The 12,456-nt window shown below is 45.6% G+C and overlaps 1 protein-coding gene and 1 long non-coding RNA gene across 3 annotated transcripts; both read left to right on the top strand.

Moving 5' to 3' along the window:
* The first annotated feature begins 3,384 nt into the window (after positions 1–3,384).
* On the top strand, positions 3,385–7,275 carry LOC117842396 (uncharacterized). Of its 2 annotated transcripts, none has more exons than XR_011897107.1 (7): positions 3,385–3,825; positions 4,635–4,836; positions 4,937–5,303; positions 5,422–5,544; positions 5,628–6,107; positions 6,185–6,266; positions 6,784–7,275. It is a non-coding gene; the product is annotated as an uncharacterized lncRNA (long non-coding RNA). The 2 variants fall into 2 exon arrangements; XR_004637499.2 differs by having other exon boundaries at positions 3,388–3,825; positions 5,417–5,544.
* A 741-nt stretch (positions 7,276–8,016) lies between these two features.
* On the top strand, positions 8,017–11,417 carry LOC117865297 (uncharacterized). The gene is made up of 2 exons (XM_034749467.2): positions 8,017–9,648; positions 10,988–11,417. The coding sequence occupies exons 1-2, from the start codon at positions 8,072–8,074 to the stop codon at positions 11,067–11,069; spliced, it is 1,659 nt and encodes a 552-aa protein (XP_034605358.1). The 5' UTR covers positions 8,017–8,071; the 3' UTR covers positions 11,070–11,417.
* The last annotated feature ends 1,039 nt before the right edge of the window (positions 11,418–12,456 follow it).

Raw genomic sequence — 12,456 nt, 5'->3', positions numbered from 1 at the left:
TGCATCTTCCCTTAGAGAGGATTAAATAATTACTCTCCTTAGTTAACCAAAAGCTTATTTTTCCCAGATCCTAATTCACGGGATCTAGTGGCCCGAACCTGTCTAAATCGTGTGTCTGAGTTTACTTTCAAGTTCCAGATTTCGGCGAGCCCCACTCACTAAACACTATCTTGGGCACACCCCTCGGTAGGTTGCCGGGTTTAAACACAGACACTCCGATCATATAGGTTGGGTTACCACTATGGCAACTCAAACAGGTCTCATACCCATCTCCCTCGATGCTCTTTCTATCACATTCCGTGATAGCCCCTTTTTAAAGGGATCTGTTAGGTTTTCATCTGTTTGAATATAAGTCACACTTATTACTCCGGAGTTTCTCAATTTTCTGACAGATTTCAGTCGTCTCTTAAGTCTTAACATATCTTGATGACTTCGCATTATCCTTAGCACTGTTCACTTTGACTATCATAGTTTGATTGTCACAGTTTATAAGGATGGTCGGTACTAGTTTTTCAACCGCCACTGATTTTTCAATCACAGGCAAGTCCATCAAGAGCTCACGCAGCCACTCTGCCTCAACAGTAGCTGTATCTAAAGTAGTAAGTTCTGCTTCCATAGTTGACCTCGTCAAAATGGTTTGCTTACAAGACCTCCATGATATTGCACCACCTCCATGGGTAAACACATACCCACTCGTAGCATAAAGCTCATCAGCATCAAAAATCCAGTTCGAGTCACTATATCCCTCAAGCACAGCAGGGTACCCAGAATAGTGAATCTCATAACTCATAGTACCCATCAAGTAGCGCATAACCCTTTCAAGTGCATGCCAATGATCAATACCTGGATTTTACATGAGCCTGCTCAATTTGCTCACAGCAAAAGATATGTCGGGTCTTGTTGCGCTAGCTAAGTACATGAGTGAACCAATAATCTGAAAGTATCTGGATCTTTCGCAATTTTTTTTATTCTTTCGAAGTATTACACTACGATCATAAGGAGTTGGAGAAGGCTTGTTGTCCATGTAGCCAAAGCGGCTCAAGATCTTCTCCACATAATAGGATTGCGAAAGAGTAATCCCATTCTCATTCTTAATCAGCTTAATGTTCAGAATAACATCAACGTCTCCTAGATCTTTCATATAAAAACTCTTTGATAGAAAACACTTAACAGCCAACATGGAGGCAAGCGGGGTAGGGGTTGAGCGGTGAGGTGTACAAGCGGCAGCTTGTGCGTTCCGACGAAAGCGGAGGGCGGGCCTGGCAGTGATGGCTGGTGGAGACTTGCGGCACAACTACGACAGGAGCCACATCAAGATGTACGACGACTATGACGGCACACCGTTGTTGAGCTCGGGGGCTTCTCATGCTCGGCCTCTGTAGATTTATATGTGCGATCTCAGCTCTGGACGCGAACTCTGCCTCAGCAACGGAACGTTGCCGTGTGCAGCTCCATCACGGGTTTATGGAAGGTAATGGTAGGAACGGGCTGAAGATGGACCAAGTGGGACCGGCAAGCTGACGGACGAAAATTGAGAGGAGGCGGCGGTCGAAAACAAACCTAATTGGTAGAAAACACGAAGGATTAAGACAGAGATAGGTAATACGGGACCTAAAGCTCATGTGTTGGTATGGTACCCAATTGGATCAGCTGTCTCTGGTGGCCGCTCATTGCGGTGATTGGCCTGCATGCAGCCATGCAGGCGTGCCGTGATAGGCCTGCTGCATGGTGATCGACCTTACGCGTTTGTCCGGCCACAGCGGGTGTCTTCGATGGTATGAGCTTTATTTCGGTCGTCATTATTTTGTTTTTATGGAAAATCTACGTTTCATTAATAATATCTTGTTTCTTCCACAAATATTACCATGGTTTATGGCAACTAACAGTATCATGAAGTCCCCAACCTGCCATATCCATCATCCCACCATCCAACCTTCACGTGCATTAAATTAAAAAAAACTTTTAAATTTGTAAGGTATATTGTTTCTTGGTGTGTTCACGCATTAGGTACACCAAAAATTGGCATCAGGGAACAAGCTTTGAAGGATAAACAAAGTACGTACTTGTTTCCTAATTTTAGTAGTTTTAGCATCTGATCCTGAGGCCTTGCTTGTCCATTTTTCTGACCCCATGGTGTGGCTCTGGCAGGTGGTGTGACATGCAGGTGTTGTAAACTTATTCTGGTATGGTTGTGAGAAGCAATGTGACATCAAGGAGCTTGTCGCCGGTAGCACACTAGGTCAGAGCATTGCTGGCAACTGGGCGGTGTAAGTAAACCAACAATTGGGAGGAAGAGATGAATTAACGAAGTTGCGCCGTTTACTTGGATCCAACGGTGAAAAATGGTTGCCATGCACTACCAGAAAACCGGAAATTCCTGTTGGTTTGAACCTTCCCCAAACCTTCACCCAATCCCGTCGGATGGGGAAAACCGATAGGAAATAGCATATCAAATCCTGACAGCTTAGGGTGTGTTTGGTTTGAAGGTTGTAGGGGGTTGGAATGAGTTGGATCCTGTTAGGGAGGTGTTTGGTTGGAGGGGTTTGAAATGGGTTGGACCTAGTTAAGAAAATATTCTCCCCAGATGCAGGTTGGATGCATCCGCCCATAACGAGCAGACGCATCCAACCCACATGCACGACGTCTCCCACTGTTTCGTCCGAGAGGAGGAGCAGGCGGGAAAAGGGAGTGGCGGGTGGCGGTGGCTGGTGCTGGGGAAAAGGGAGGGGCGGGCGGCGGCGGCCGACGCTGGAGAAAAGGGAGGGACGGACGGCAGCAGGAGTTTCTCCGGCGTGGGCGCGGGGGAGAAGATAAGGTGGGGTAAAAGAAAAAAAGAAAATGTTAGGTGGATGACATGTGGGACCTAATGGATGACAAGTGGGTCCACAAACAGTTATGGCTAACAGTGTTAAAATGGTATCTATCCCAACCTTCTCAACCTCTCCAATCAAATAAAAAATTGGAATGAACCCATCCCTTTCATCCAAACACGAGATGGGTTGAACCCAACCAACAAAAGTGGGATAAACCCAACCCATTCCACATGATCCCAAAACCAAACACGTGCTTAGTAGAACTGATAGGATAGCAAGAAACCGACAGGAATGATCTAGCGGTACCTGATGGTGCACATAGAACCGACAGGAAAGAGTTCTGTTAGTGAAAAAACTGACGGGAAATCTTTCGCCACGGGTGCAAGCAAAAAACTCGCACAAAAAATTCACTCGAGCACAAAAAAATTGACCGGCATGCTCTATCCCGCGCTACTGCACACTTGGACCCACATACTGACAATCCACCCAACAAAATATCCACCCTTCCCTCCCCTCCGAACCCTATTCCATTCGTCGCCGCCACCTCGCGCCTTGGCCGCTTGGCCAACGTGCACTCTCCTCCACGCCCGCCACTCCCCGACGCCGTCCCTCCCCTCCACACCCGCCACTCCCCGACGCCGTCCCTCCCCTCCACACCCGCCGCTCCCCTGACACCGTCCCACCCGCCGCTCCCCTGATCCCGACCCTTCCCCAACGACCGCTGCTCCCCCGCCGCCGTCCTCCCTACAACCGATGCTCTGACACCCTCCGCCGCCGTCCTCCCCACAACTGACATTCCGATGCCCTTCCCCACAAGTACCGTCGCCGACGCACGCCAAAGCCTCCTGCCACCGTCGTCGCCCCCGCCATCGCCGCCTCCCCGACACACTCCTCTCTGCTCGTGGAATCCACAAGAGGCGTAGAAGGGAGGATCCACAAGAGGCGAAGGAAGGGAGTCAGCGTTGACCACAAGATCCAATAGTGAAGCCTGCCGCCACCACCTGCATCTCAGGTGATTAATTTGTCCTCTTTCATCTGTTACTTTCAGATATAGAAGTTAATGCATTAACAATATCATGTGCCATTTTACTTGTTCATGTGTGCTTTATGGATGCCTTGGTTAAGTTTTTTTTTGCTCATGTTGTGATAACCAATACGAAACATTGGATGCATAACCTTTTTTTTTCCAAATAAGCACTGTGATTCCTTGTTTTAGAGAATAGATGTAGCCATAGTAGTATTAAATCACTAACTGTAACAATTTGTGAATGGTAACAGTGAAAGTAAGCTATGGCTGAGCGTGATTGGATGTATAGTGGATGGAACAGTGGTAGACCAACATTTGATTGGATTGACCATACAAAGGAATTCTTGGATTTTGCCTTCGCTAATCATAGTGTAGTACAATATGGTACCATTAAATGCCCTTGCTCTGTGTGTCGAAATTATTTTCAGCATGAAAAGGTTAAGGTAGAGCTACACCTATGTCAAAATGGGTTTAAAGAAAACTACAGAAGCTTAAGCTAAAAAGGCCTCCAAATGGCCAACAGATTCCTATTAAACCTGTTGGAGATGAGTGAGTACATCTTCTGAGACCCTTTTTCTTTTGGGAAATTCATAGAATCGATTGGTTTCATTGCCTAGTTAATGTTTCAGTAGTGGTTCACTAGTGGTTGTCTATGTTAATGCTTTAGTTGTGGTTTGCTTCACTAGTGGATGCCTATGTTTTCTTTTCTAGTTAATGGATATGTAGTATTGCTGTCCACAAATTTTTCTTGTATAATGTTGCTTTCCTATAATAGTCTTCACTTTTTCTCGTAGACAATTTGAGTTTGTGAATGATTCATCTGATGAGGAAATGGGGATTGGTGGTCAAATAACAGCAATCCTGAAACTTGAATACCCTTCCATTGTTAAAGATGGTCCTAAGAAAACATTTTATGCAAAGACATGGGATCATTATAGTATTACCAGAGATGAGGATGGGATGACTGCTGCTGATCATTTCAGAGAAGTGTTTTAGGTGAGTAAAAAAGTTCAAACATATGTCATCTTTTTGTTCAGCTTCGTGGGATTTATTAGCATAGGTGTACATGGGCTGAGTATTCTATTTTTCAATGCAGAGTATCTATTCAGTGAGTGAGGAAGACAGATTACATGCTGAGGAAGTTCTTGAGAGGTTTGCTACTAAGCAATGCAAAAACATGATGTACGAGCTTCGTGTGAGTGCTGTGAAGGCCTATTATGACGATTTCCTAGATCAGCGGATAAATGACAAAGTGGCTCACAAGGAAGTGCTCCGTGAAACCCAATATTTGAAGGTTCGGCCATAATGGATTTCTGATGAGGCATGGCGCAAGATATGTGCTTATTGGTGCTTACCGGGTTTCTTAAAGAAGCGCCGTCTTGCTCAAGGATCACCGGATGCAGCCTGACTTTGCTCAAAACAGAGGTGGATCTCGACCACACAGCTAGACCAAGTGATATTTGGTAAGTCAATGTGACTTTCTATCTTGTATTTTAGTTACTTCTGAATTGTGCATTAGTTTCTACTATATTTTGTTACTGCCGCTGTGTTGCTGATTGCGTCTCCTATGTCCAAGGCAAGAAGTATGGCCCTGAAGTTGCCACTGACATCAACAATTACTGCTGCATGAAGTCAGGTGTAAAAAATTGCGATAGCAATGGCAAAAGCGGTCCAATCCCAACAGAAAAGGCCCAAAGGCGTGTTGTAAGTTGCCAAACTGTTCCTTTCAAAATTTACATGTTTATAACCCTAATCTGAAAGATAACTTGAGCCTTTTCCTTTATTAGAATGATTATTTTGCTACTCTAGAAGCTTTGCATCCAAATGACTTTGAGCAGCGTAAGAATGATGGGAAGCTTGATGCTGATGCCCTATACCAGAGTAGTGGGAATGGCTTGGCTCATTTTTTTTGAACGGAAAGGGCACGAGAGTGTGCCTATTTCATTGATATAGAGGAGATACAACCGACGGAGCGGTCAAGAGATTAAAAGAAAAGAAGAAAGGAAAATGAAGGGGGAAAACAAAAAAACGGCGCAGGGAGTCGTATCGTAGTGATTACGGTAGCAGGGCCGCTAGGTCTCTCGCTCCCGCTGTTATCCACATATTAGCTGAGGACTTTATTTTTGCCATGTGCCAATAGCAAATGGCACTGTAAGGAAATGTGATTACAAGACAATCAAACTCGGGGTCTTATCAATATCTTGTGAGGCGGAACGCACAACTGGAAAGGGCTACCAGATTGGCCTAGTTTTGAGCAACATGTGCCGGTAATTGAGTCAACTCAACTTACTTTGTAGTCACCTAATGATTCTTGGAAGCATTTCCTAATCACCTTGTGTTGTAGGATCTTTTTGCCAAGATGAACATGCCAGTACCAGAAGACATAGTCGCCATTCTGCAAGAAGCAAATACTTGCGCACCATCAAGTGAGCAGTGCAGTACTACCATGCACTTTATTTGATCTTGTTCTGTACATGTTGTTGCAAATAGGATCATTGCATATCTCAGAGGATCATTAGTGTTACTGTCCTGGAATACTTTATTTGATCACTAGTGTTACATGCTGCAACTCAACTTTCTGCCCATGAACTGAGCTATCTGTTGAGCTTTTCTTGTGACCATTATAAATTTTGATTCAAAGATATGACTGTTGACAGTGTCAAATTAAAGACACATTCCAAGATATGGTCTAGTTTGCCCCCCTTGACTGTTGTAAACACATTCCAGTATGTCTAAAATGCTACTGTCCATCATGTTCATTTCTAATCTATCTTTGTGTTAAAATGTTACTGTCCATCATTGTGTGCTGGATGGAACTAAATTTTTGGTGCAATACTTTTAGCACTTGAGATCTAATCAGACAAGTTGAGCTTCTCATATGTAGCCAAATTTATATTGCCGTTCTTCCAACCATTCACCCTTTTGTTTTCCATCTACTTGCAGGTTAGTCAGTCGTCATCTGAAGCTGAAAATGGTGCTGGCAGCGGCACTTTAGGCAACAGGGCTTGTGGCAATGGCAACGATGCATCTGGCAACAGCATCGGCGCATCTGGCAATGGCAACGACGCTTCTAACAATGGCAACGATGACAATGAAGACGACCCTACTCTTGAATGAAATGGTGAAGGGTGCAGCATGCCTCTTTTCTTTTGTGAAGACTTGCTTTTTGTGTAGTATCATGTGGTAGAGAGTGAAAATGCCTCTCCTTTTGCAAGCAGTAAGACTTGCTGCTTTTGTGCAGTTGACATCCTATGTAATCAACTCATGAACTACTGATCTTGACTTACTCCTTGGTTACAAGTGTTGGAGCTGGGCATGCTGGACATGCATGCTGCTATGCCTGAGTGCTAGCCAGACATGATGGACACTTTGGATGATTTGGGTATCTGTTAGTGCTAGTTGAATTAATCTGGATGGCTCATGTGACATGTTTAATGTGTACTGTGTCTTATCGTGGATTTACATTAAATTGATGATGTTAATATATATATATATATATATATATATATATAATGCAATAGGTTTTCCCTGTCGGTCTACACTGTCAGGAACCTGACTGATGAATTCCTGTCGGCCTACAGTTCTATCCTGGCTGGAGTCTTGCTGTCAGTGGAAATACATTTGTTCCTGTCGGTGTATGCTTCCTTACGGTAACTCCTGTCGGTTGTGGCGACAGTAGCTCGACCTGGCCGCCCGGCTCCTTCCCGTCAGGAACTACCGACGGGAATTGTTCCCTGTCGGCCAACCGTCAGGAGCAGTAGGTTTACTGAGTAGCTGTCCCTGTTGGTGTAGGCCTGACGGAACCGTCAGGAATTGACGGTTTTGATTGTGCTGGTGGTTTTCGGCTGTTAGGAACCTCACCCCTTGTGCTAGTGATGCGTCCAAATTGTCGAGTAGCCCATCCCTTTATATATATTGATAACGACTCGTACTTCTATTTACACAAAGTGTATACCTTTATTATTACAGTACATATCATTGTAGATATTTCTACGATGAAAATTGACGGTCATAAACATAATTTATTACCTAATTAATACTCTCGAAATAGGAATAGGAAACCACTGTAGTCTTGTTGTAGGTCACGAGGAGAACTCCAACACGGAAGGGTATAAAGGTTATTCTCTTGGTCGATGGTTCATATGTTTGGGTGGGCCGTGGCCCGAGAAGAAACTTTTCTTGTCCTCTTCCTCGTCCCCTTCCTTCGGCCGCCGCCGCCGCGTGGTACCCTATGAACATCTCTCGCGCGGAGGAATTCCTCCGGAGCCGGCAGAGGCGCTCCCGGAAGCATTCATCTCCTCCGACGCGCTCCCCTAGCCCGACCTTGGGGGAGCCACGAGAGTTTTCCTATCCGACGCTCCCCGCCGTCCTGATCTCGAGGAGGCGGCTCTCTCCGGCGCGCCCCGCCGGCTCGGGCTCGAGGAAGCAGGCCCCTTTCTCTCCGACGTACCCCACCGGCCCGTTCCCGGGGCCGACGAAGCAGCTCCCCCACTCCGCGACGCCCCTCCCCGGCTCGAAGGATTCCACCGCGCCGCGGCCCCCAAGCTGGCTAATCCTCGACCGCTTCGTCCACCGCAGCAGGCGGTACGGGGTCGTCGATTGTGACGCCACGGCCTCGTACCCCGCCGAGGACTGCATCGGCAGACGCATCAGCGCCTCCCTCAGGATTGCCGGGTCTCCCGCGGTCTCCCGCCTGTATCTCCACTGGCCGAGCAGGCCGTGGATCCAGGGCATGAAGGAGCCCGCCGTCATCGCCGCCCACGGCCACTCCATCCTTTTCAAGGTCTACGTGCCCTTCTGTGATCCTCATTGCCACAGACCCTGCTTCTTCCCCATCGATTACTTCGTCTACTCGGCCCCCTGCTCGCCGTTTTCGCCGCCACGGCTCAGGCGCCTCCCAGTTTGCAAAGATGGTGTGCACACTGAGCCCGATGACAGGTTCTTCCAACCGTACCGGCGCCAGCAGCAGCGGGTCATGCTGGACCGAGGGATGGGCCTCCTCTGTCATGGTGAAGATGGTGAGTTCACTGTGGCGGATCTTACTCACTGTTACTACCACGAGGTCGAGCTCTGCGTGCTGCATGATCCGCCTCTTGGCCGCCGCGCTGAAATTGGATGGAGCGTTGAGCGGCTGCAGATCCCTCCTGACATGCATATGAGGGGCCTCGACCTCTTCTCGTTCAACTCCGACGCTGTCATCCCCATCCACGGTTGCTTCTTGGCCTGGGTCGACTACTACCAAGGCATGCTTCTTGTGGATGTCCTCCACGCAGATGTTGATCCGCAGCTCAACTTCATCCCACTGCCCGCGGAGACTCTGCTGTCTTGCCGCGTGAACTACGACGAAGGCTGTCCAGACCCAGCTAGGTGTGTCAGCGTCACTGATTCTGGCACCATCAAGCTCGTGTGCATTATCACAGGTACTTCTCCTTCTTTCACCATAGCAACATGGACTTTGGTTGACATGGACCAAGGTGTATGGGAGAAGAATGGCACCGCCATGGAGGACATCCAATTCTGGGGCCTTTACGCCGGCCTGAATCTTCCATGGGTACATCCAAGTTTTCCAGTGGTAAGCTTGGTTGATCCGGATGTCATCTGCTTCTTGCTAAAGGAGGAGGACAGCCACAATTTCTGGATGATTGAGGTTAACATGAGGACCGAGGTGCTGCAGTCCAGTGCCATCTATATTAATGAAGAAGAAGAAGAACGGTACTCCTCTAAGAAGACCCCAAGGAACTTCTTTGATGGTCATTGCTTTATCCCCAGCAAGTTCTCTGCATACTTGGAGAAGGATGCCATCACAAGGTAATTATGTTTCCTGTTTGTATGTGTTTATCCTCACCATTGCTTCTTGGCGGCAGTGTGTACGTTTTAAAACGTGAAAATTAATAACATGATATTGAAGTAGCTAGCTAGGCAATTAGCATAATGAAACATAAACTAGCAGAGGCGTCCTTGCTAAGTAAATGGTTGACCAATCTGTGGGTAATGATTTGACATGTTGAACTACAAACATATTTATCTAAATACCTGCTTAGTCATTCTTGTAATTAGCTAATCAACAATTTGGTTTTATGCTCACATCTCCACGTGTGAGCTTGCACACGTACTGTACCCCAATTAAATTTCAATCCAATTAATTCTTTTTTGAACCAAGTTGAACAAGTATAATTTCTCATTTCGTGTGAATTGTATTGATTTTTCCAGCACATGATCATTTGTTCAGGGTTGTTTGTTACCCAATAATAACTGTGAACGAGAGAGGAGGATTGGGAACAAGAAGTCATGATTGTAGTGTCAAACTAAAACTAATCCAACTATGCTACACTATGCAGTATGACAGCCAACAAAATGTTGTTCAGTTCAGACTTTGTTTGACAATCGGTTCCCAATTTGTAATTAGTCAGTTTTGTTCTTCTGGAGCAGTCAGTAGGCCTTCTTTTTTCCCGTGAATACATAGGAGGGCTGCGTATCTTTGTATTAAGAAGAAAGTGATAACACTTGGTTTGGTTTGGGCCAGGGTGGTTTCTGGAAAGTAACCTGTGGGTGAGGGTGTAGCTTGGGTTCGGTTGGTTTAGAGTTGGATCCCAAACCACAAACTACTGACTGCTCCTGCGTATTCTAGAAAAAATTAGAGCGAATACAAACGGGTAATATTTTCCCTTTAGCTTGTTTATTTTTTCATCAAGGATGGTACCTTGTGATCTTCCACTTAGTCCCAAGCATATCATGGCATGAAGAAGAAACATGTTTAGTAAGGCCATGACATGAAGAAGAAACATGTTTAGTAAGGCAAAGGAGATTACAACACTTGGTAATTTTATGATGACATAAAGAAGCCCGATGGGAATAGTCACTAGACCTTCCACTGAGTACTACCTAGTACCTACTACGGATTATTATTACACAAAACCTGACGACCTATTTAAGTTTCCATGTTGCATCCTAAAACCCTCTATGAGAACAGAAGTTATACTGATCTGATGCACCCTACATTCAGTGATCTCTGTAATGCCAACCTTGTTTTATTAATTCTTGTTGTGATGCTACGTTTTTGTTGTCTGCATTTGCTTATTTTCATGTACTAAGGCAGGAACTAGTTACACACCTGCACTAATCCTTGTGATTTTGCTTTTTTGTGCAGTCAGGAACTAAGTGACGTGATGCAGAAGAAAGTAATACAGAGAAGGGCGATGCAAAAGAGTGGAGTGATTTTGCTGAACTGAGGATGGCTTGGTGGCATGCGGCTTTGATGCGTGTTAACAAATTTGACACTGAAAGATCTCCATGGAGATTTTTAGCCTCGGCTAGTTTGAAAGGACAACTGGAGGAATGAACATTCTTCCTATGTAACCAAATATGGGGCATGCCCCCCTAACCAAAATTTGGCCTGACCACGAATATTTAGCATTCCCAAGTAAAGCTCTAGTCAAGCTAAATCTTGTTCCTTTCTTTTTGCTCTACGGGGCATTGATTTATTGTGATGTCTAGATGTGGCATGGTTGTATTGAGCGCCAAGCACAACTCGGCATTTGCTGGGAGATCAGATCCAAAGGTACCACGCTTTCTATGCACCGCCATGGTGTTGATACCCCCATTTTATTAGCAGGATGTAATGCATTGCGTAAATTGTTTCTTTACCCTGATTTGCTTAAAAAAAAAAAGGTAAACTTGGGAATCAAACCAAATGGCGCCTTCTCAACTATCAAAGGTTTGCAAATGCATTTAGGCTACCAAACCAAAAACACATTCCACCTTGACCTACCAAACGAAATATCACTTGATCACAAACCAAACACCAAAAACTGCCAAAAATTGGCATTGACCAACCTTGGCCAAGCCTTTTAGGGTCTGGAGTCAAAATAGCTCCATAATGCCGATGCACGCATTGTTGCCTTCAACATTTGCTCAAGGGTGTCACAGTAATAATAAGTAAATAAAACATGTGCTGCTTGGTTTTAGGTTTGAGTTATGCGACAAGCACATCAAAGCAGGTCATGGTTAGGTCCGACCGTCCGAGTATTGGAGCTATTGATAAATGCAACTCAACTCCAAAGGGGATTACAGCAAGTTTCAATACGTCGTTCTCAATTACAACCCTGCAAAACTGATCTACGAGACATTTCTCTTGCATGCAGACAATGAAGCGAGCAGCACACATGGATGACCTCGGGCAGCTTGTGCTTGTCCATGCCAAAAATGACTGCTTAATGCTGAAAAAACACCATCCTACTGACTGACATTGGCAATGCAAATGAGACAAGATACATCAGGTATTCCCTTTCATACCCTCACCCCCTTGGCCATTTCTTTTTACCCTTCTTACCCATGACAAGAGTAAACTGGTCGTCTTCGGATGGCGGTGGTGGGGGTTTCGGGATCGATGGCGGCGCTGCATTTTTAAACAGTTGTGCAAATGTAGGTCTTCCTGGGGCTTCTTGGGTGGCCAATGCAGATTGTCCTACAGCCTTTGAAGATCCTCCTACATCCTTGGAATCTATTGCCAAAAAATATCAAGGGTCAAGTTAAGAGATATAAATACGCCTAGGAAGCGGAGATAATGAAATACAGAATACGGCTAAGATACAACATAAATCTGCTAACATAGAAGCA

This window comes from Setaria viridis, chromosome 1, assembly GCF_005286985.2.
Source record: "Setaria viridis chromosome 1, Setaria_viridis_v4.0, whole genome shotgun sequence".
In the NCBI taxonomy this organism is placed as follows: domain Eukaryota; kingdom Viridiplantae; phylum Streptophyta; class Magnoliopsida; order Poales; family Poaceae; genus Setaria; species Setaria viridis.
The sequence above is the reverse complement of the archived record's forward strand: the minus strand, read 5'-3'. Positions and strand labels throughout refer to the sequence as shown.

Excerpts from the sequence above, each read along its gene's own strand:
- LOC117865297 (XM_034749467.2), top strand. The coding sequence starts at position 8,072 with ATGAACATCTCTCGCGCGGAGGAATTCCTCCGGAGCCGGCAGAGGCGC. Across the intron at positions 9,649-10,987 it reads GAGAAGGATGCCATCACAAG|TCAGGAACTAAGTGACGTGA; the intron begins GTAATTATGTTT and ends TTTTTTGTGCAG.